The 24,343-nt window shown below is 42.2% G+C and overlaps 1 protein-coding gene, 1 long non-coding RNA gene and 1 other non-coding gene across 5 annotated transcripts in view; 1 reads left to right on the top strand and 2 right to left on the bottom strand.

The window, feature by feature from the left end:
* Window positions 1-24,342, bottom strand: part of LOC102929919 (trifunctional purine biosynthetic protein adenosine-3) — a 47,915-nt gene extending 23,573 nt beyond the window's left edge. For 2 of the 3 annotated variants that reach the window (XM_037904888.2, XM_043522880.1), the window contains exons 1-12: window positions 21,439-24,342; window positions 19,139-19,243; window positions 17,695-17,747; window positions 17,169-17,353; window positions 14,187-14,282; window positions 11,779-11,953; window positions 9,640-9,751; window positions 8,861-8,929; window positions 7,769-7,894; window positions 4,755-4,842; window positions 3,217-3,302; window positions 2,212-2,380 (exon numbers count right to left, since the gene is read on the bottom strand). In XM_037904888.2, the coding sequence (XP_037760816.1) occupies window positions 2,212-2,380; window positions 3,217-3,302; window positions 4,755-4,842; window positions 7,769-7,894; window positions 8,861-8,929; window positions 9,640-9,751; window positions 11,779-11,953; window positions 14,187-14,282; window positions 17,169-17,313 (1,066 nt within the window). In that variant the 5' untranslated portion in view covers window positions 17,314-17,353; window positions 17,695-17,747; window positions 19,139-19,243; window positions 21,439-24,342. Of the gene's footprint in view, window positions 1-2,211; window positions 2,381-3,216; window positions 3,303-4,754; window positions 4,843-7,768; window positions 7,895-8,860; window positions 8,930-9,639; window positions 10,454-11,778; window positions 11,954-14,186; window positions 14,283-17,168; window positions 17,354-17,694; window positions 17,748-19,138; window positions 19,244-21,438 lie in introns of those variants that run through there. The other variant, XM_043522878.1, reaches the window with a different exon arrangement.
* Window positions 511-583, bottom strand: TRNAT-UGU. The gene has a single exon. It is a non-coding gene; the product is annotated as a tRNA-Thr (tRNA).
* Window positions 758-19,551, top strand: LOC122461844. The gene is made up of 3 exons (XR_006284061.1): window positions 758-956; window positions 8,241-8,244; window positions 19,540-19,551. It is a non-coding gene; the product is annotated as an uncharacterized LOC122461844 (long non-coding RNA).
* Window position 24,343: the final 1 nt, after the last annotated feature.

Here is a 24,343-nt window from a genome sequence, read left to right on the forward strand (position 1 = left end):
AGCACCACAGGGATAAGCAAAATAAAGACACTGGCTGCACGGGAAGAGGATGAGGAGGGGGAATGCAACAGCAGCATTCTTTGACTCAGACACAATTTCTTCAGGAACATATGGAGCAGTGGGAGCTTTGTAACATGGGCTCCTCTCTGCACTGCTCAGGCTTGCTAGCTGGTGTAGGGGAAGGACTTGCAGACCAGATATGGTGTAGGGCAGTGGCTCTCAACCTTTCCAGACTACCGTACCCCTTTCATAGGATCATAGAATATCAGAGTTGGAAGGGACCTCAGGAGGTCATCTAGTCCAACCCCCTGCTCAAAGCAGGACCAATCCCCAATTTTTGCCGCAGATCCCTAAATGGCCCCCTCAAGGATTGAACTCACAACCCTGGGTTTAGCAGGCCAATGCTCAAACCACTGAGCTATCCCTCCCCCCTCTACCCCCCCATAATAAATACCTAAGGAAAGCATCTCACTGCTGAGGGACAACAGACACTGCTAGAAGCTACTGTATATGCTCCAGTGAGCTTTGAACTCACAACCCCTGGTTTACAAGACCAGTGTTCTAACCCCTGAACTATGGAGCCAGGAGTCTGATTTGTCTTGCACACCCCCAAGTTTCACCTCACTTAAAAACTACTTGCTTACAAAGCTCAAACAAAAATACAAAAGTATCACAGCCCACTGTTACTGAAAAACTGCTTACTTTCTCCTTTTTGCCATATAATTATAAAATACATCAATTGGAATACAAATATTGTACTTACATTTCAGTGGATCGTATAATAGAGCAATATAAACAAGTCATTGTCTGTATGAAATTGTAGTTTGTACCGACTTCACTAGTGCTTTTTATGTATCCTGTTGTAAAACTAGGCAAATATCTAGATGGGTTGATGTACCCCATGGAAGATCTCTGAGTATCCCCAGGGTTCATATACCCCTGGTTGAGAACCACTGGTGTAGGGGAAATGCACTCTGCTCCTGTTATAAAGGTTAATAATTTTCAGTATTACACAGGCCAAGGTGGCGATGTTCCAATTTTAGCATGGCATTGTCTGGCTGAGACAATGGCTCATCTTACCTACAACCCAGCAAAGCTGAGCTAGTACAAGAGCACATGTGAAAAGGTGACACTCCATTTTGTGCTCCCCACAAAGTCTCTGGAGAAATTCTGAATTGGTCAGCCAGAATTCCACCAGGAACTCCTAGCACTCTAGACCAGTGGTTTTCAAACTTTTTTCTGGCAACCCAGTTGAAGAAAATTGTTGATGCTCGTAATCCAACAGAGCTGGGGATGAGGGGTTTGGGGTGTGGGAGGGGCTCAGGGCTGGGGCAGAGGATTGGGGTGCAGGGGTGCGGGGTGGGGCCAGGAATGAGGGGTTCAGGGTGTGGGAGGGGGCTCTGAGCTGGGGCAGGGGTGTGGGTGGGGGTCGGGGGGGTGCAGGCTCTGGGGTGGGGCTTGGGCAGGGAATTGGGGCGCAGGGCTGGGGTGCGGGCTTACCTCCGGTGGCTCCCAGTCAGTGGTGCAGCAGAGGTGCAGAGGCAGGCTTCCCGCTTGTCCTGGCACCGCAGACCATGCTGCGCCCTGGAAGCAGCCAGCAGCAGGTCCAGCTCCTAGGCAGAAGCACACAAGCAGCTCTCGCCCGCAGGCGTTGTCCCCACCAGCTCCCATTGGCCGGGAACTGGCCATTGGGAGTGCAGAGCCGGTGCTCAGGGCAGGGGCAGTGCATCCCCCCCCTGCCCCCCAACTAGGAGCCGGACCTGCTGCTGGCCGCTTCCGGGGCGCAGCGTGGGGTCAGAACAGGTAGGGGCTAGCCTGCCTTAGCCAGGCAGCACCACCGACAGGACTTTTAATGGCCTGGTCAGCAGTGCTGACCAGAGCCACTGTGACCCAGTGCCTTACATTCCGCGACCAAGTACTGGGTCACGACCCACAGTTTGAAAACCACTGCACTAGAACCCTCTTCTCATCCCAACTCCAAGCCACAGTCTGGTCCTTAGAGAGAGTGCTGTTTGAAACTGCTAGCCCCTGTGGTACTTTGGACAGGTGTGTAAACCTACATTTCTATGACGATGACTGTCCCCCATGCACGGGTGCAAGGAGTCCCTTCTCCCCATGTGCCTCCTCAGGACCAGTAACAATATGGCTCTCTGCTAAATGAAACTCACTGGGCCCCTTGCAGTAGTCCTGGTCTGGAATTTAAGAAGTTACCTGTTACCTCCAGGCCTTTGGCATAGTCTCCTGGGTACCCTTCACTTGCCATAACCACAGACACAGCAGTACGGTTTTCTGACCAAGCTGGCATGCAGCTGCAGAGTTTGCCATCAATTGTTGCTTGAATCACTTCATAAAAGTCGTTTTTAAGCAGTGGAAGAATTACCTGCAAAAGTATGCTAAACAATTTAGTTAAATGTTTTTTGTTAACTGTTAAATATCAAAAACTTATTAAGCTTTTCTTCAAAAACTGAAACTCACATGAAGCTCACCTTAGTGAGCAAAAAATGTGTTGGAGAACAGGAAATATTTTGCTACATTTGCAGATTTGGAAATAAAATCAGTGAACATTAATTTACAGCAATTATTCCCAGACACTAGAGCTGAGAAAATAATTGATTTTTCTGTTTGGTGGCTGGACAAAAAAAGTCTGAAAACAAAAAAATTGGCTAGTTTTAAAACAAAAATTGTCTTGTTTTGTTTTGACATTTGTTTCAAAACTACATTGTCTAAACAGCTCATTTTGACATTTCCAAGAATTTTATTTTCAGGGTTTTTTCAGCTGAAACTATTCACTGAATTCAACCTGAATTCAGATAGTTTCGGTATACCAAACACACATTTTTGGCAAATTTACTGTCACTAAGAAAATTTCATCCATTGTTAGCAACAGGCAGAAAGCAACCAACACCTGTAGAGACCAAATATGAAACTACTTAGCACAAATTTGTCTGGCCTCCTTTTCTACTCAGAAAACCAGAATTTGAGCAATAACCTCAAATCGCAAACTAAGGCAATGAACATTTCACAGAAGATAAATGCTAACAAGCAAATTTCTAATAGTTACTGCTACATTCTCAAAGATGCTCTTTTGTAAATTTCCATATTTGTGGTAGATATGACATACAGCCTGTTAAATTATGTAAATTACATTAGTAGCAAGTTATTAAATTCTGGTATGGAACATGGAGCATATTTAGCTTTCCAGCATCTCTCACTCACCTGGCACTGCGGGTCACCAAAGTGGCAGTTAAAGTTTAAAATTTTCACATCATCTTTAGTACGCATTAATCCTGTTTGCAGCACACCTGAACAGAAAGCAGAACTATACAGGCTAGCTCAAAGCAGTTTTTTTCACTTTCTTTAAAAGCAGTAAACTGAAATGTGGGATAAACTTATGTAAACTGTAGGGAATCTGCACCATGGGTTCTGCAAAATGTTTGTATTCTATGGCAATCCCTTTAAAATCCCATAAAAATCCAGCAAACTGCATAGCAGTGCCATAAGAAATGTATTCCGTGATAGATTACTGAAGATACTAGAGAGGGACAGAGCGAGTTCAGAAACATTTGAGTGTTTTTAGCGTCTAAACACACATGGGCAGATTCTGCCCTCTGACAAAGCCCATTAATTGCAGCCACCCTGAAGGTGTAAAGGGGCCTTGAAAAATGCACAAACACCTCCCAAAGAATACCTCCTGTACAGCGGAGACTTTTGTTTATTTGTAAAAACAACGAGGAGTACTTGTGGCACCCTAGAGACTAACAAATTTATTTGGGCATAAGCTTTGGTGGGCTAAGACCCACTTCATCAGCTGCATGGAATGGAAAATACAGTAGGAAGATATATATACACAGCACATGAAAAGAAGGGAATTGCCTTACCAATTCTAACGAGACAATTCAATTAAAGTGGGCTATTATCAACAGGAGGAAAAATCACAGGGTGGCCCATTTCAAACAGCTGACAGGAAGGTGTGAGTAACAGTAGGGGGAAAATTAGCATGGGGAAATTAGTTTTTAGTTCTTGTAGTGACCTACCCGCTCCCAGTCTTTATTCAGGTCTAATTCGATGGTGTCCAGTTTGCAAATTAATTGCAGTTCTCCAGTTTCTCGTTAGAGTCTGTTTTTGAAGTTTTTTTGTTGAAGAATTGCAATATCTTCCTACTGTATGTTCCACTCCATGCATCCGATGAAGTGGGTCTTAGCCCGCAAAAGCTTATGCCCAAATAAATTTGTTAGTCTCTAAGGTGCCACAAGTATCCTTGTTGTTTTTGCTGATACAGACTAACGCAGCTACCACTCTGAAATTTGTTTATTTGTGTTGCACTGTATAGCTAGGCTCAGCAGAACTCAATTTTAGTTTTATATAATTTCAACAAAAAAGATTAAAAAAAGCTTAAAAATAAACTGTAATCTATTTACATTTTCAAAGTTATGAAAAATTATGAGTGGGATTAGACAATTATTTAACGACAGAAGATGCTGAGATTCAAAAAGTTAAAGCTTTATAACTGTTAAAACACAAGTTGTCAACCTCATGTCAATATATACAAAGTGAATGTCCTTAAATCAAACTCTAATGGGTTCTCAAGCAGCATTTTACTTACTTTGCCAATCTGTAACTTTCAGTGCTGGGGAGATTTAAAGTAGGATGGGAAACTAGTGCATTCTTCTTTGATGGAGACAATTTGGAGTTCAAAAGTAGTTCAACAGAATTACTTGGCATGTGCTTACTCTATCATTCAGGTGAGCACTTACCTACATATGTTGTTCCCTGTTGTCTCATACCATCAACAACGTGTTGCAGGATAGAGTCTTTAATTTTCTCTAGAAGAGCTTCAGGAACCTGATGAGCAATTCCAAATTGAGAGTGTAAGCCTTTTATGGTACGTTTCCTCTTATTATTAATTCATCTGAGTCTCTTAAAAAGCACTGAACATAACCCATTTATTTTGTACCAGTTAAGTTGTCATGTTTCCAGAAGTGCCTGAATTTAAATTACAGTGAAAATGTAAGATAGCACCAAGATGTTATTTATTAAAAAGCTCTTTCTCTGGTTAAAGATCTATCACACGACATTTCTTTTCAACACTGTCTTTTTCTCCTGAAAACCATAACATTCTCTTGCTATATGCCTATTTTCACCCAACATACTTTGTTATTTCTGCAGGACCTTAAGAAGTCATTCAGTCCAGCGCCTTGCATTGAGGCAGGATCAAGTATACCTAGACTATCCCTGACAGGTGTTTGTCTAACCGAGAGGTTCTCAAACTTCATTGTACCATGTGACCCCCTTCTGACAACAAAAATTACTATATGACCCCAGGAGGGGGAACTGAAGCCTGAGCCCACCCAAGCCCCGCTGCCCCGGGCAGGGGGCTCCAAAGCCAAAGCCTGAGCCCCACCACCCCTGGCAGAGTGCGGGGGCAAAGCTGAAGCCTAAAGGCTTCAGCCCCAGGGGGCCTGAAACCTGGGCCCTGCCACCCAGGGCTTGGGCTTCAGACCCAGGTGGTGGGGCCCCAGCTTTGGCTTGAGCCCCAGGCCCCAGCAAGTCTAAACCAGCCCTGGTGACCCCATTAAAACAGGGTCACGACCCACAGTTTGAGAACCCCTGGTCTAACCTATACTTAAAAATGTCCAATGATGGAGATTCCACAACCTCCCTCAGTAACCTATTCCAGTACTTAACTATCCTTATAGTAGAAAGTTTTTTCCTAATATCTACCTTAAGTCTCCCTTGCTACAGATAAAGCTCATTGCTTCTTGTCCTGCCTTTAGCGGACACGGAAAACAACTGATCACAGTCTTCTTTATAACAGCCCTTAACATATTTGAAGACTTATCAAGTCCCCCCTCAGTCTTCTTTTCTCAAGACTAAATATGCCAAGTTTTTTTTAAACTTTCCTTATAGGTCAGGTTTTGTAAACCTTTTATTATTGTTGTTGCTCTCCTCTGGACTCTCTTCAATTTGTCCACATCTTTCCTGAAATGTGGACCCAGAAGCACAAGTGCCAGCTTCCTCCTTTTCTTGGGGGTGCTCAGCCCCCACTCATCCCCAGGCCCCGCCCCCCACTCCATCCCTTCCCCCCAGGCTCCACCCCCACCCCTCCTCTTCCTGCCCCCTCTCCTGAGCATGCCCCATCCCTGCTTCTCCTCCTGCCCTCCAGTGCCTCCTGCACACCGCGGAACAGATGATCACGGCAGGCAGGAAGCACTGAGAGGGAGGGGGAAGAGTTGATCGGCAGGGCTACTGGCGGGCGGGAGACGCTGTAGGGGAAAGGGGGAGGTTGGCTGCCAGTGAGTGCTAAGCATATTCGGCGCCTATGCCCAGAACTGTACAGAGAACTCCAGCTCAGGCCTGAGGAGTGCTAAGCAGAGCAGGACAATTACGTCCCTTGTCTTACCTACAACACTCCGGTTAATATACCCAAGAATGTTATTAGTAGATCACAAATTGAATATGAAGCAACAATAACCTCCAGATCCTTTTCACTAGTACTACCATCTAACTAGCAGTTATTCCCCATTTTGCAGTTATGCATTTGATTTTTTCTTCCTAAGTGTAACACTTCGCACTTGTCTTTACTGAATTTCACCTTGTGGATTTCAGACCAATTCTCTAGTTTGTCAAGGTCATTTTGAATTCTAATCCTGGCCTCCAAAGTGCTTACGAAACCCAACCCAGCTTGGGGTCATCCACAAATTTTATAAACACAGTACTGGACCTAGAACAGACTTGCAGCACCCTACTAGATATGTCCCCCCAGTTTGACAGCAAACCAATGATAACTATTCTCTGAGTACGGTCTTTCAACCCTTGTGCACCCACCTTATAGTAATTTCATCTAGCCTACATTTCCCTAGTAGTTAAGAGAAATGTCACTTGGAACTATGTCAAAAGTCTTAATAAAATCAGGATACAGTATATCACATCTACTTCTTCTCCTCCTTCCCCTGCATCCACTCGGCTAATAACCCTGTCAAAGAAGGAGATTCAGTTTATTTGGCACAATCTATTCTTTACAAATCCTTGTTGGTTATTACTTATCACACTACTATCTTCTAGGTGCTTAAAAATGCGTTTGATAGTTTCTTTCCGTATCTTCCCAGGTATCAAAGTTCGGCTGACTGATCTATAATTCTCCAAGTCCTCTTTTTTCCCCTTTTTAAAAGATGTTTGCCTTTCTGTAATCTTCTGGGATCTCACCCATCCTCCACAGGTTCCTGAAGATCAGTGTTAATGCTTCAGCTAGCTCCTTAAATATCCTCGGTCATCAGGCCCTGTTGATTTGAATACATCTAACTTATCTAAATATTCTTTAACCTGTTCTTGCTTGTGTTCCTTCCCCAGGTTAATGTTACTGTGTTAAGCAGCTGGTCACAAACATTCTTTGTTACCAAAAACAAACAAACAAAAAAACAATTCTGAAATCATTAACTAAGGTCATGTTTAATATACAGAAAGCCTCCAGACATGTCGGGAATTACACAGGTCCACTTTTTAAAGTGTATGCTCATTTCCAAAGTTACTAACAGCGTGGGAGGCACACCATTCCTAAAATTAACAGAAAAGCCATAAGGGAGACCATTTCCCAGTCCAAGAATGAATAATAGGACTGGGGCTCCATATCCTTATGCAAACAAAGCACTGACTTCACAGGGAGTTTTGCCTACATAATGGCAACAGAACTGGGCCCTTATTAACAAATTCATCAATGCTTAATTACATTTCATGAGTAAATTTGGAAAATAAAATCAAAAGATCACTAAACCTGTGGTGCTGGGCAATAAGCTCCCATCCCGGCAGTGTTTGGGCCCTTGTCTCCATCTATTAACCGTTTGTGGGCCTGGACTAGTGGCATGGGGGCAACAGTGACACCATCAGTGAAGCACAAGCACTGTAAAGAAAAACAAACACCAAAGAATGTACTCAAATGGTTATGTTCTGTATTAACTGAAATCAGCTCAGAAGGCCACAGATTTAGCCCTGTCATTAGTATTTAAGGTTCAAAACTAGAAAACAATGGGCCAAATTCATCCTGTTGTAACTCCACTGACTACAAGGACTACTGTACTCCACTGTAGCCTGTCTTAATTATTTATTTAGGTATTAACAAAGATTTCTGGAGACAATGGTTTTGACTGGTGAGGGCTGCATATAAGAATTCCTTCTACTATATTATCAGGGCTGGGTACATTAAGATCCTGATCCAACAAGCCCACTGAAATGTATGCTTTCTTTAGGCATGTGAGTAGTCCCACTGACTTCAGTGGAACCGTTCAAGTGCTTAAAATGAAGCACGTTTGTAAGTATTTGCAGGATCAGGGTCTAAAAAGAGAGCAAAATATTATCTTTGGTAATGGAGTAAAATCTTGTGTAGAGAATTCATCTTGTAACTGTGACACAACATCCAGACCTGTGTCACATAGGTAAGCTTAAATTTTATCCTGAAGAGGAGTAACATATAGTTTACAGCAAGGAAAGCTCCACAGCTGTATTTACAGATAAAAAAAAGTGAACTAAGCATTGGGACAACAATTTAGGATGTAATGTAAAAATTACCGAAAAGTAGATATATTAAAAATCTGCAAACACTTTTTTTCTCCTCTAGAGAATCAATTCACCCCCCTGTCCCCAGATCACAGTTACTGCATATTTATGGTTAATGTAGAATAGAGTTGTACTGAGAATGTATATTGACTAACTTGACATCAGACTGCATCTCTTACATATTTATGCGGTAGCCATATAAAACACAAACTAGTTAAAATGAAGAATTCATGCTTTTAGGCAAAAAGTGTAACAACAATACAAGTGCATAAAAGGATTTGTGACCAAACTATTGAGCCAAAACTGAACATACAGATAGCTCTTCCCCTTCAAGAAGTTCTTCAATGACAACCGTCTCTCCAGCCTCTCCAAACACTCTATCCTGCATTAAAAATATTCTTTAGTTATTAGCTGTGACATCCATCAGTTAGATTATGTCTTCTCTTTAAAAAAGAAAAGCATCGCAAAGAGAAGGAAACACAATGTATATGAAAAGAGCCAGTTTATGTTAATCCTGGGATTGTGGGCAGAGACAACCAAAGAAATGAAAAGACCACCCCCCTCAGATCAGAGAGGGGCCATAGAACCCAGAACTTAACTGATTACATATGGGACAAAAAAAACAGGGGTGAAGATCACAGATACAAAATGAGGGATCTAGAGGGGAAACCAAGGGGAGAACACTGGTCAACACCCATTGCCATGAGAAAGGGTCAAAGGAATCCACCCAGACGATCTCTGCCCAGTTATGTGCCTGGGCAAGGCATCAGGAAAATGGCCCAGTGTCACAAGAAACAGGCAGTTTTGGTGACTGAAGCCTTCCTTTTACCCAGAGAACAGGTATAGCATAGGCAGCAGCAGAGTAAGCTTCCCAGGACACCTGCCCTGAGCTGGAGGGACCTCCCTAGGTTAAGAAAATAATTAAATTTCAAGGTCCACTCAGCTCTCAGGCCAACGAAGTGGTGGGTTTTGTGGTGAAAAACACTTGTCTGTTCGGTCTAGAGAATGGAGTGAGATCCCCAAATTCATTTCTTCCAGGTCACTGGGCAGCGAGAATCGGACCTCACAGTATTTAAATAAAGGGTAGCTTACCTGCAAAATCTCTTGCACAGCTCTGCAGGCTTCCTCTTTGCTGGCTGCAATAATTATTTCTTTTCTAGCAGCTTGGCCACTAGCCTTTATAACCAGCGCAGGAAAGTCTGTGCTATAAGTGATGGCAGGGCACATTACAGTCAGGATCGGACAACTTCAATGCATCCTCTAAAAGGTAAATTTCTAACCTGAACACTTAGAAAATTTCCCCTTTTTCTGAGGAATGATACATTAAAATGTACCTGCTTGTACCAATCTTATATGTCATATTTTCAGATGGACTTAATGTGGTTTTGTGGCCTAAGCACAGGACTGGCAACCAAGAACTCCTGACGTCTAGTGCAGGCTCTGACATTTGCTCACTGTGCAGGTCACAGTCATAATTAATGCCGAGTTTTGCACTTAAAGAAGGGATTCAGCTACTTTGTTACATGAGGAATATCGTGTATTTTACTCAAATTTATAGCATTTATTCTTTGAGCATAAAATGATTTATCCAATTCCAAGAGATAGCTTAACCACATTTTATCCATCTTTCCTCCTCCCTCAGATATTGGATAGTAAAACTAAATGGAATATTTGAACAGATTGTTCATAACACCAGCATACAAACAGACACACATTCTGATATAGCACGTTTTCTTTTTCATATTTTAATCCACTCCAACAAAGCCCAATTGTTGACTTCAACGGGAGCAGGACCAAGCACACAAAGCTCATATTCTGCAATGCATGGCATGCCAATCTGGGATGGTTTTTCTTCTTTGTGTTGAAGGTTCTTTTATTGTTTACATATCAAAGTTCCTTTGCATAACTGTAATAGAAAATAGCGTAGTAGAACTTGTTTGGGTAAAATTAGTAAGAAGAGAGATTTTTTTTTTAAAATGCATGTTCTCATTGATACTACCACATGTTATACATGACATAAGAGAAAACACAATTTGTGGAGCCAATGCATGGCTGTAGAATAGAACAGTTGTACAGCAGTAGCTTTCTTCTGTGGTCAATTGAACTATGGTAATGGAGCATCACTACTTAAGGCCAGATTGTGAACCCCTTCTTCACAATTGTGAGCCACTCCCCCAAAGAATCCTATTGACTTCAGTGGCACTACTTAGAATCACCAACATGAGTAAGGAATATGCAATCTAGCCTTAAACGAGTAAGAAATCGAGCTTCAGCTGTATGTGAATCCTTTCATAGTGCTCCAGGAATAACACGGAAATCTGTGATGGCACACAGGAGAGCCTGATCCATATATAAAATATCTGAAGAAAACTTTAGTTAAATATAATGTTATTTTTCATAGATCAGTTTTTTCCTTTATCATGGATGGCCAACTGTTATCCTTATGTAGTTTAACAGAGAAAAACCTCTATGATCTCTGAGCTGAAACTTGAAAAACTGCCATTGTGGCCCTTAGTGCCATTAAAGTTGCCCAATGGCCATCCTTGTCTTTGATTATTAAAGTACCTTAATGACAGCTAGTAGCTAATAAAGCATCAACAAGTAAAAGAAAGTATGAGGTAAAACCATGGGCGGTGGGTGGACCCCCCCTTTGGGGAGGCTAGCCCCCTGGCCCAACCCCTTCCAAACGAGGTCCTGCTCCCCCATGTCAGGAGCCCTGCGCCCCCCCCTGCCATGGCCAGAGAAACCCCGGGTTGGCGGAACACCAATCCACTCCCCCTGCCAATGGAGGAGCCCCAGGCTGGCCCTAGCTGTGCTGGCAGACCAACCTGAGCTGGAGAATTGGGAAGGCAGTGCGCCTTGCCTTCCGAGACCCCCAGATGCCCAGCAGACAAACGATGAGCTTTTTATGTGAGCTCTGCAGGTTCGGGGCGGCTGAGGAGGTGGTATTTGCTACTCAGCTTCCCGGGTTCATCAGTAATCTCTCTGGAATCCAGGGAGATTACTGATGAACCCAGGAAACTGAATAGCAGATACTGCTGCCTCAGCTGCCCCGGAACCTGCAATAGCGCATAATAAGAAGCAAAAACCTGCAACCTACTGTCCCGCAGCAGCGGCTCTGCCAGGGGAGGTTTAGCCTTCCCTGGCCTATTGTATTTGTTGCCCACGGGTAAGACCAAATATACAAGATACTTGAAAAAGTGAATAAGCTTCAAGTGACGGATGGTTTACCTGGTAATAAAGCTACAAGCTTCTTGAGGATTGGCAAATGCTTTCCATCTTGCTGTTGGGATCCTATGACAATCCAGAAAGGCTTTGGCAAAGCTTGTATTGGTCTCTAGCTGAGCTGCCTTGGCTGAGGGACCAAAACATCTAACTCCAGCTGACATCAAGTCATCCACAATTCCTGGTAATTGAGAAGTGCCAGAAGATAAATGCACTCAAATATTCAAATGTCTACCTAAGATAGCCTTTTTATTCTAGAAAACCATGGTTTTCAAACTGTGGTCCGCAGACCCCTGGGGGTCTGCAGACTATGTCTAAGATTTCCAAAGACGTCCATACCTCCATTCAAAATGTTTTAGAAGTCCACAAATGAAAAAAAAAAAAAAGGTTGAAAACCACAGCTATAATAATAAAAAGGTGGGTGAGGTAACATCTTTTATTGCACCAACTTCCGGAGAGCGAGAGCCAAGCTTTCGAGCTTATACAGAGCTCTTCTTCAGGTCTGGGAAAGATATTCAAGAGTGTGATAGTAAAAACAAGGTAGGACAGATTGTTTAGCATAAGTAGTTAACACATATTCTAAGAAACCATTCAAGGTGAAGTGACCTGTTAACAACTCTCCAGTCATAGGACCAAAAAGGGGGCAGGTTAGCGGGTTATACATTGTTGGGAATAAGCCATAAATCCAGTTTCTTTATTAAGACCATAATTTTTAGTGTCTAGCAATGTTATGAATTTAAGCTCCCAGGCTCGTCTTTTGAAGGTGTTGTACAGGTTTCCTTTGACGATGAGAACTGAGAGATCAGATATGGAGTGATCATTTTGTTAGAAGTGATCACCCACAGGTGAGGAGGTCTTTTTGTCCTTTATCCTTTTTCTGTGTGAATTCAAGACATAGTGACTGTCTGGTTTCACCCACACAGTTGGTATTGGGGCATTTAGTGCATTGGATAAGGTACATCACATATTGTGAGAGGCATGTGTAGGACCCATGGATCTTGAAAGGAGTATTGTACTGGGAGTTGATCATCGTAGCAGTGGAGATATGTCTGCAGGTTTTGCATCTGTTGTTATGCCAGGGCCTGGTGCTGCTTTGAATTGGAGTGTCCTGATCTGTGGGGAGCTTACTTCTGATAATGAGCTTGGAAAGGTTGGAGGGTCATTTGAAGGCCAGAAGAGGGGGTTCAGGAAAGATTTCTTTCAGGATGTGATCCCCATCAAGTATAAGATGTAATTGTTTAATGATACTTCCTGTGTGTGCCAATGTGGGATGGTAGGTGACAACTAGGGGTGTGTGTTGGAGGGTTCTTCTGTACGGAAACAGGTTCTCCCAGGGTATTTGGGTGGCCCATTCCATAATGCAATCTATTGCTCTAGTGGAGCGTCCCTGTTTGGTGGAGTTATTCTATTTGGGTGGCCCGTTCCACAATGCAATCTATTTCTCTAGTGCAGCGTCCTTGTTTGGTGGAGTTATTCTATAACATCTTTACGTTATTGATGGGTTTGTGTGTATTACCATTTTATTTTTGTTCTCATCCCTCATTTGAAAATATTCAGAGCACTGTTAGCATGGAAGTCTACATTTCATTTGGTGCCCCCTAGTTCTTGTGTTATGAGGAGTACATAACATTTCCTTATTTACTTTCTCCACACCAGTCATGATTTTATAGACTTATCATATCCCCCCTTAGCAGTCTCTTTTCAAAACAGAAAAGTCCGTAATAATTTTTGTTGCCCTTTTCTGTACTTTCTCCAATTCCAATATATCCTTTTTGAGATGGAGCAACTAGATCTGCATGCAGAATTCAAGATGTGGTTTTATATAGAGACAAAAAAGAACTAGATGGTGTCCCTACTTCTCTGTTTGCCAGAAGCTGGGAATGAGAGACAGGAGATGGATCACTTGATGATTACCTGTTCTGTCCATTCCCTCTGAAGCACCTGACATTGACCACTGTCGGAAGACAGGATACTGGGCTAGATGGACCATTGGTCTGACCCAGTAAGGCCGTTCTTATGTTCTTAAATACCTCTCAAAGCACCATCCAAGCAGCCTGCTATGTCCTTTGCTATAGTGAACAATTTAATGTTCAAAATGTTATTTTACAAATGGATTAAGCTACCTGTTTAATCATTTGATTTCAAGAGACCTTTAATCCTATTTTACAAAGCCTTATAGTGAGACCATCCAGTTACTGCACGTTTCCCACATGATGTCTTACATGTACACAGCTACGAAGCAAAAATTAGACATAAAATAATCTTACATTTATAGAGGAAAAACCTAGAATATTCTTACACTTCAGTTAAATTAAGGTAGAATACAGTTTAGAACTTCAATATGATTATTTTTCTTTTAAGATAAATTTAAGGCACTTGGCTTTTTCTAACAAGAGAATTTATTCTAACCTTACCGGCTCCCAAGAGTGTCTCTGGTCCAACTACCACAAGTCCAATGTTATGGTCTTTGCAGAACTGGGCAAGGATAGTATGATTGCTGACTAACACTGCTGACAAGGATAAAGATATATAATTAAGTTATAATTATAATTCCACCCCCAAACAGTGACAATACAGTGTTGGAATAGGATATTATAGGCAAAAGAAGAGCTGAACAACTTAGAGGGTGCTAAGCCCTTACAGACGTTATCAAAACTGAAAAAGAACTAAAAACGGAGTCCAGAATAGATAACTGAAGGTTATGCACAATATATGATAAATATACATTCACTAAATATTAATTACGCTATGTTTATTCTGGGTAGCCCAAGTAAACATTTTAAAAACATCTTTATACAAATGGACTAACACATTTTAAAAATAAAAAGGCGTTCTAGCACCACAGAGGCCTCTGGTGGGCAGAAGGCAGAACTGCAGCACTTCTTAGGCAAAATGTATTTTATGCAGGAAAATACAAAATTCTATACCCGGTGCTGTAGAATTCCCCCAGGAGTAAGAGTTCATCACAGCACTGTGATCACAGAGCCAGGTTAGGACAGAGTGGGGCACACAGGGCTGCGGAGAGGGAGAGGAAGGGGAGAGTCACAGACTGGGGTTCAGAATGGCTACTCGGGGGGACTGGAGCATGGGCTCAGGAGCTAGTGGGTGACAGCGTTGAGCCTGGGGATGGTGGCTGCAGAGACCCATGGAGATGAGAGGTGCGGGGACGGGGCAGACGTGCCCGACTGAATGGCAGAGGCTTGGGGTCAGCAAGGATCTGCATGGGGGAGGCTTCCCAAACACCCTAACAATCCCCTCTCAAAGAAAAACCTCCCACCCACACCCAACACTGCTATGCTCCGTCCCTCTCCCTCAGCTCCTCCATTACCCCTGACTCCACCAAGCCTTTGCACTGCTTCTGACAGGTGCAGGAAACACATTTCTGTATTGTAATTTAAATGAATTACACAAAGTTCTGTATTAATATGCCTCGTAAAGAATCTATTTGTCAAAATAAAAAATTACCAGAATCTTTTTTTGGGGGGAGGGTCTGTATTGTTAGACATACTTGCTGACAGATATTTTGAAATAAATTACCAAAATAATTGCAACTGGTATGCTTATATCGTGTTATTTTGATAAATAAAATTCGCAGAATTTTCAAATATCTGACACAGAATTTTTAATTTTTGGCACAGAATTCCCCCAAGAGTAAATCATGAGCCTGATCCAGTGACCACTGAAGTCAGTAGAAAGATTCTCATTGATCTGTACTTTAGGCACAATGACAAGACAAACCATTCTCACATATACAAGCATTAAAGCACATACCGATCAGATTCAGTGACAGTGAAATAAATCTTTTACCACTGAAGAAGGTAGAACCTAAAATACATTATGAATTTGACTGTATCTGTTTCACTCTATTAATTTTTGGACCTTTGTATGTGTTTTTGGGAGTGGTTAGTATCCATTTAGATCCAGCTGTCCTCAAGTCTCATGTGTTGTTTACTTTAATTCTTGGCGCTTTTTCAAAACACATATGATACAGTGTTTACTCCTGAGGGCATTCTGCACCAAAAAATTAAAAATTCTGTGCCAAAAATTAAAAATTACGTGTAGGATATTTTAAAATTCTGCAAATGTTACTTGTCAAGTAAATGTGGAGGCTCCACCATGGTACTGGGGAGCACAGGCCACTGGCTGCACAGAGGTGGGAGATCACTCTGCAAATTCCCCCCTGGGACACAGATTCAGCAGTGAGGCTGCACCCAACCCTGACACAGCACAAGGACCATGCCTGCCCCAGAAATACCCCAGGGCCCTGCCCATCTGTGTGAGCAGGCAGGCTCAGCAAGACAGGATCCAAGTGTGGAGTGGGCTTAATGTGGGGGGATCCAGATGTGGGTTGAGAGGGCTCTGTGTGGGGCATTCTGGATGCGGGAGGCTCAATGGGGAATCCGGGTGCGGGGGGGCTCTGGATGCACAGGGGCTTGTTGGGGGTTTTGGGTGCAACAGTAATGGGTCTCTGCAGGGGTGTTCAGGTGAAGGTGGTTGGGGCTCAGTAGGGGGAGTCCAGAATGGGGCGGGGGGGATAGAGCTTGGTGAGGGGTCTGGGGGGGTCCAGATGCTGGGGGAGTGGGACTCAATGGGATAGGGATCCAGGTACAGCAGGTTGGGGCTCGGTGGGGTAGAGATCCGGGTGGCTTGTTAGGATGGTCAGGTGCAGGGGGAGTGGGGCTCATTGTGCGGGTTCCGAGTGCGGGGGTCTGGATGTGAGGGGATCTGGGTATATGTGGGGGTCGGGTGGATGGGGGAGTAGCTCTCTATACAGGGATCCCTGATGAGTGCAGGAAGCGGGGGGGGGGGGGGGGAGAGAGTTTGCAGAATTTTCTGCAGCTGCGGGAGAAATCTGGGGGTGGGTCTGAACTGGCCCCAGATGCCGTGCAGGGGAAGAGGAAGTCCCATCCTCCCCAGCCCAGCTGTGACAAAACAGCTGAGCCTGGCACAGGGTAGGAGCCACCAGCCAGGTCTTCCCCAGTCCTGACTCCTGCCCCATGGTGATTTACTTCTCTGCCAGCTGTCCTAGGCACCTGAAATATACTGCTGGGCAGGGTCACATGACCGCTTTAGTGGCCTCCCTTTGCTTCCCTGTCAGCAAGTCATTTTTCTGTGGGGAAACAAAGAAATCTGCAAGGGACATAAATTCTGTGCATGCGCAGTGGCACAAAATTCCCCCAGGAGTAAGTGTTTTATCAGATAATCCAACAATTCAAAAAAACCACACAGCAAAAATTATTTGCATGTGGTATAATTTGTGGTATCTTTTGTGGAAAAGAATAAGACACACTGTCAATTTCTACTGATTCAGCATATGATATTGAACATTTTTTGTTTATATTCACACATCTATATACGTGCACAGCTTGAAATATCATTTATTTGCTTTCTATTACCTGAATTTGAAATCTTTCCATTATTGGCTGTTCCTGCATTTCCTGGAGCGACTAGCACTTGTTTTACATGTGGAGATTGTGCCAATTTCCAGGCCAGAGCATGCTCTCTGCCTCCACTGCCAATCACAAGCACTCGATCAGCCATCAGTCTGCGAAAAGCCAGTCACTGTTCTTATTTCAGAGTCCTATGGGAAAAAACAAAAACATATGAATTATGTCTCTAACAGCCACTCATAATTCGTAGCCTCAGTCTAGTTCTCAGCATATAGGTATTCAGTTGACAAAAATACACCATCACACATCGTATTGATTGGCAACAGTGCTGGCCTTCTGGGTGAACTCATGGACCAACTGAAGTCAGTGGAAATTTTACCATTGACTTCAATGGGGTCAAGATTTAATCCCTTAAGTGTACAGGCCAACGTGTAGAGACTGAACTACCCACCTAGGTCTGGTTCCTCCACAGAAGTACTGAGCCACATCAGCAGTATGGGAAAGCTTGTACAAATGCTGGTTTTAAACTTACCTTTAACGCAGGCTTCAATACGGAGAACGTCAATCCAGAAACTTTAATGAGCACTAAAATATGTAATTTTTAAAAAACAGCAATTGTCAAAATATAAAAATCAGTGAGAATGCTGCTAAGACAGAATAATGTGCTGAATACACCCCCCCATACACGGACATTTAAAATTATCTCAATAGTATTTCTTGGCAGATTAATTTTGATGTATTTCAGAAACACTATAATATGCAATGTATTTTACATCTGCTGATCTAGTTTTTCCAATATGAAATTAAAATGGGCACACATAAATGTCATGAACAAAACCAATCCCAGAATATGACCTTTAAGATTGGTTAATGTCAATAGCATCTATCCATAACCACAGCCACAAAATACATAATAAATTAAGACCACCATAAAAATGTCAGCTTTCCAACCAGCACAACATTGCTCTTTCTCAGGAAAAGATGATCTGTGAGGAGTTTACTATATAGCTTACAAACAAAATCAGAGACAATATTTAAATACAAAAGCATTATGTTTAAGAACAGATTTTAGTAAACTGTAACCTTTTAGGAAGGAGATTTTGGTTCTTAGCAGAGATGGCACCAATAATCGATAAAATAATTATTGATTATATACATTTCCAAAATGACTGAGCTGATCAAGTATAATGTCCACATAAAAAGTTTTATGTGCTCTCTTTCAGGGGACTTTATCCTGCAACTACAGGGAAAAGGATTACTTTATATAATAAGTCTTTTCCATCATTTTTTTTCCAGAATAAGGGTACTATACATTAGGTGCACTAAATACATACATTAGATTACCTTGAAATAAAGTTTACTTTGTGCAAAAAATTTTAAAAGTTGGGTTCTTCCCTTTTTGCTTCTTTATCAAAAGTTTTCTTTTTCCTGCCCCTCCCTCCCCTGTCTTCGGTCTTAGCTATATAAGAAATGTTAAGTCTGATCGTCCCTGTTGTTGCTGGAAGACTTTTGAGGGCCGGGGGGAGGGGGGGGATTTTACAGTACTAATTAAAGGATAAGAGAGCTCACAATAAGCAAAAGGTTGAAGTTCATGACATTTTAACAAAATAATCATTTATCCCAAATGCTCAGTACACACTGGAATTAAATAGGTGTTAACTAAAAAAGTTTTTTAAAAAATTGAATTAAATCCTCTCCCCTCACAGTTATTCAATTTTCAACCTCTTCTTGACCCATCATAATTTCACTAGTTCAGTAGTGTCTTTCAAGGTAGAATAGATCTAAATTTCTAATGGAGGGTGGGGGCAGGGAAAACACACAAGCAGAAACCCCCTCACACTTAAAAAAAATAGATGTTTTCTTTTCATATCATAAAGAAAAAAAAGGAGGGGGCTTTCCTCTCCCTTCCCCCCTTCTTCCAGTCATCTTAAAGGCATCTTGGCAGAAAAGGGAGCTAGCAGAAGAACAGAACTTACTTTAGAGGAGATATGATGGGGACTCCCAGTTGAGACACCTCTACTTGCCACATCAGGCACTACTGATCCAACAGAAAAACTTCAAATCCAGACTCCAGCGAGAAACTGTTGAATTGGAATTCATTTGCAAATTGGATACAATTAACTTAGGCTTGAATAGAGACTGGGAGTGGCTAAATCATTATGCAAGGTAACCTATTTCCCCTTGTTTTTTCCTACCCACCCCCCCAGATGTTCTTGTTAAACCCTTGATTTGTGCTGGAAATGGCCCACCCCCCCAGATGTTCTTGTTAAACCCTTGATTTGTGCTGGAAATGGCCCACCTTGATTATCATACACATTGTAAGGAGAGTGGTCACTTTAGATAAGCTAAAAGAAAAGGAGTACTTGTGGCACCTTAGAGACTAACCAATTTATTTGAGCATGAGCTTTCGTGAGCTACAGCTCACTTCACATCCGATGAAGTGATGAAGGCATCCGATGAAGTGAGCTGTAGCTCACGAAAGCTCATGCTCAAATAAATTCGTTAGTCTCTAAGGTGCCACAAGTACTCCTTTTCTTTTTGCGAATACAGACTAACACGGCTGTTACTCTGAAACCTGTCTTTAGATAAGCTATTACCAACAGGAGAGTGGGTTTGGGGGGGGGGGGAGGGGAGGAGAGAAAACCTGGATTTGTGCTGGAAATGGCCCAACTTGATTATCATACTGAAGTGAGCTGTAGCTCACGAAAGCTTATGCTCAAATAAATTGGTTAGTCTCTAAGGTGCCACAAGTACTCCTTTTCTTTTTGCAAATACAGACTAACACGGCTGTTACTCTGAAACCTGCCATTGTAAGGAGAGTGATCACTTTAGATAAGCTATTACCAGCAGGAGAGTGGGGTGGGGGAAGGTATTTTTTCATGCTGTGTGTGTATAAAAAGATCTTCTACATTTTCCACAGTATGCATCCGATGAAGTGAGCTGTAGCTCACGAAAGCTTATGCTCAAATAAATTGGTTAGTCTCTAAGGTGCCACAAGTACTCCTTTTCTTTTTACTAATGACTCCAGAAATTCCCCAGCCAGATACAACCCCGTCCTCCTGCTCCCAGTTCAAATTCTTCTGTGTGATGAGAGCTGATCCCATAGCCAAGGACGACAAGCTCTTGGGGAGCTAACCTCTCCAAGCCACGGAGAAGGACGAGGAGGAGAGCGTGTGCTCCCATGCTCCTTTTAGGAAAGAGGGAGAGCTGCACTCCCCCTTATTTTAACTCCTGATGGTAATGCAGATGACTTACTCCTTTAAAAAACAAAACAATATAAAACAGGGTGCCCCCTCAAAAAACTATGTAACATTTGCTAGTCTCCATTCTTTGGATTTCTCACAAGAGAGCAAAAAATAATATGGCATTATTTCTCCACCAATCAGTTCTGTATTTTTGCTGGTAATCCACACAAACTCTGTATTCCCCATTCCCTATAAAAACAAAGATTATAATTTCTGAAACTGAGACATTGGTCAATGTACTCATCAGTCTGTGCCATTTTCCTGCACTTTTATGGCCCTTTTCAAGTAATTAATGTCAAGGCAACTTTCTATAACAATAACACAAACATCTTTGGTAACAGTACAGAAGTTAAAAACTGTTCTTTTCTGATGTCAGAGGATGGGAGAGAGATTCTTTAAACTAATACTGAAGAGTCATTCCTTAATGTGTATGTGTAACTCCCCACAACCTCAAATCAGTAATATAAATACACTTTTAGATTTGTTTAAAATTTACTTTAATATCTAGCACATATTAAAGTTAAGTGTTTTTCCTTTAATCCTGAATTATGACATGGAAACTTTTAACCTTGTGGAAAATAAAATGAGGTTTATTCAGTGTTGGAGATAGGTACACAATAAGTAATATGTTCTATTCCATTCTTTATAGGTTCTTTTACCATCCTCACCACCATAGTATTTGAACACCTTCCAGTAGTGCATTAAGAGACATGACTAACACCATGTTTCCAATACTACAGTTGTTTACAGAAAAATAAATCAAAACATGCTGATATATCAATGAGCAAGACCTTTGTGTGAACTTTTTAAAGCAGGTGCACACTGAGGCAGTGAGAAATAAAAGTTTGTCTCTCTAAAATGCAATACATTTCTCTCACATCATTAAAATAAATAAATTTACATTAACAAACAGGATAATGTCACATATGCACACCTTCCAATTCCCTACATGTTGATGGACAGATTTTAGCATCACAGTAAAAAAAAGCCATGCACATTACAATAAGCTTAATCATCACCTATCAACTCACACATCTCTTTTTCTTTCTTCTAGTGAATGACAAACAGCGGGAGATTCCTTAGTTGAAATCCAATCAAACAAGCATACAACTGCTGAGGCAGAATTTGGTCTGTAGATGTTTAAACAATTTCTTCTTACATTCACAGGGATCCTGCAGTGTAGATCACAACAAGCATCCACACAATTCCGAAACCCTGTCTTCTTTTACCCAATCACATAAGAGGAAGATACTGAAAATTTGCATTCATTCTAACTGCCCACAACATACTGCAATTATCTGACTCAAGTCATTTTCTAAGGTAGGATAAGAAAGAGAGACAGACAGACATACAATAATAAACAGAGAGAACAATAAGAGACACAAAAACTGTTGAAATGTCTAACACCCAAACAAAAACACTTCTTCCATGGCATCATTTCCACTTCACGTAAATGTTTAGGTTTGCTGCAGTTTTCATATACAGATCAAACAAAAGGAGAACAAACTAACTACACAGGGTCAGATTCAGAGGGGACGTAAGTGGCAGTATAAATTGCATATTCATAAAACATCATAAGCAACATTGGTGTAATTTATCCAAGAGAACAAAGATGCAATGGGAAAGCAACATATCAGGGTACAATCCAGACTAATGAGTTGCTGTGTCACTCCTGCCCTCTAACTTGGAGTGCCCTTTACAATGCTTTGCTGCTGTAGCCTCCAGCATGAATGTCATTCCAAGCTATGTCTGTGTGTGTGCTGCAGCTAGCCACACCTGGGCTCTTACCAACCTCGGTTATACTGCAGGTGACCCCAACCCACCCCCAGTATTTGATTTTCCCCCAGAAATGTATGTCCTGTGATACCCACCCCTCTCCTGGACAATACAAGTTTATATAAAGTCTGTTATTGCTTTAAAAGAAATAATTTGCACAGAACATGCCACTCCAAATGGAGTTTCCCAGACACTTCAGTTTAAACACATTGGACTAGATAAAACAATAAACTAAGTTTATTCACTACAAAGGGAGATTTTAAGTAAGTACAAGTAATGAGGCATAAGTCAAAGTTATAACTCTGATGGTGCTTAACTTAAACTATATCAGAATCAAGCAAAGTAGTTTCTCACCATATACTTTCAGCAGTCTTACTCACCAAACTTCTTAGGTCAGGATCCCTCTGCCAGTTCAGCACTGATTCCTTTGTCCTTCAGGTGCTATGAATGCATCTCCAGATGACATTCGGGAGACAAAAGAGTCTATATGGAAGGATATTCCCTGCTGCTTTTTCCTCACCTGTTTGAGCATCCTGTGTTTCCCGACCTGCTTGATAACTCTGTTTACTGCTTAAATGCTAATTAAGCAGAACACACATTCCTTTGAGGCAGACCTGTCTGCTAACCTCACTTTGGAATATGTGTTAATAATATCATAAAGTGGAATATTATAACTTCACATAAGACATTGTCACACACATTTTATCAGGACAATAATGAACAGAAAATTATGAGTTTTAAAATATCTCACAAGGCATACTTTGTACAAAGATTATTACAGTAGCATGTGGGGTGTGGTCACAGCAGGTACATTCTATCACAAGTGTGTAAAGATGAAAGCCAATAAGATGAAGCAGGCCTCCTTTTACACACTTACATTAGTGGCTTTTCTTGCTTCAGTGATGCTGTCATTTCACTGACTGAGTGTACAGTATTGCTTACCCCAAGCATTCAAAATCATGAATTGGGCTCAACAAATCAAAATAAGATTGGCTTAAAAATCATGAGAATTTTAAAAAATAGAGAATTTGGGGGGGTGGAGTTATTTGCCTTCTGGGTTCTGAGCTGTTAAGGGTGCAGTTAGTTCACTTTTTCAAGCATTTCTCTGCAACCATTAGAGCTAAATACTTAATTTTTTAAATAAAAGCTGAGAGTATCATGTAATCAGTTGACTCCAATAGGTGGGATATTTAAGAAAAACACCAAATATTGAAAAACTTGCAATAAAATCACAAGAGGTAGCAGTACTGAAATGTAATTTACACTCTCATAAAGCAGCTGATGCCCATTTACAAACATGATTCACCCCCCATGTACATCACTTCTGAGTCTGGCACACGTTATCTCAAAACCAATATTCCATCCACAGATAAATTGAAACCGCTACCCCACAAAAGATACCACTATACTTCAAAAAGAAAAGGAGTACTTGTGGCACCTTAGAGACTAACAAATTTATTTGAGCATAAGCTTTTGCGAGCTACAGCTCACTTCAACTACTGCTGCACAAACCACACTTCATAGCTATACTGCCTAAAAGATATGAAAGTTCAGCATCTACCAGGCAGAGTTCATTTGTTAGAGAGCAAAGAGACAGACTGAGGCCATCACCCTAAGTCTGAAGCACTCATTGACAGCGCTGGGAGTTCCTCCAGGCAGCACCTCTCTCGGGATAGGGAATGCACAGTTCTTTCCAAGTTACCATGTTTCTAACCATGATAAAGTAACAGCTGGCCCGGGCCTGACAGCTTGGTTCTGTTTCCCAAGGGGCTCCAGTAGGGCATTTAGGCCCCAGCGACTCGGGCTTTTCAAGTAAGTCTCAGGGGTTATCTGGCTGCAGACCCAGAAAACGAAGACTCAAGCTGGGGCTGCTGATGGGGAACACGCTAGACACCGTCTCAGGGGCTGGCTGTACATTACAGACGGCACTGGAGGGAGAGGGGGGCTCGGAGTAGGGGGTGTTAATTTCTTGTCTGTTGCAGTATCACCAGGGGCCGGGGCATGAACAGTCACATTGCCCAGTTAACTGCCAGCCCCTGTGCACGCGGCCGCTCCCCGATGGTGGCACCTCCCACTCTGTCCGGACAGCGTTCAGCGCCCCATAGTCTGTGGCGCGCGCGCCCAGCCCCGGCGACTTCTCTCACGCAGGCCGCGCGTCAC

The sequence above is a fragment of the Chelonia mydas genome, chromosome 1, assembly GCF_015237465.2.
Source record: "Chelonia mydas isolate rCheMyd1 chromosome 1, rCheMyd1.pri.v2, whole genome shotgun sequence".
Taxonomy (NCBI): Eukaryota; Metazoa; Chordata; order Testudines; family Cheloniidae; genus Chelonia; species Chelonia mydas.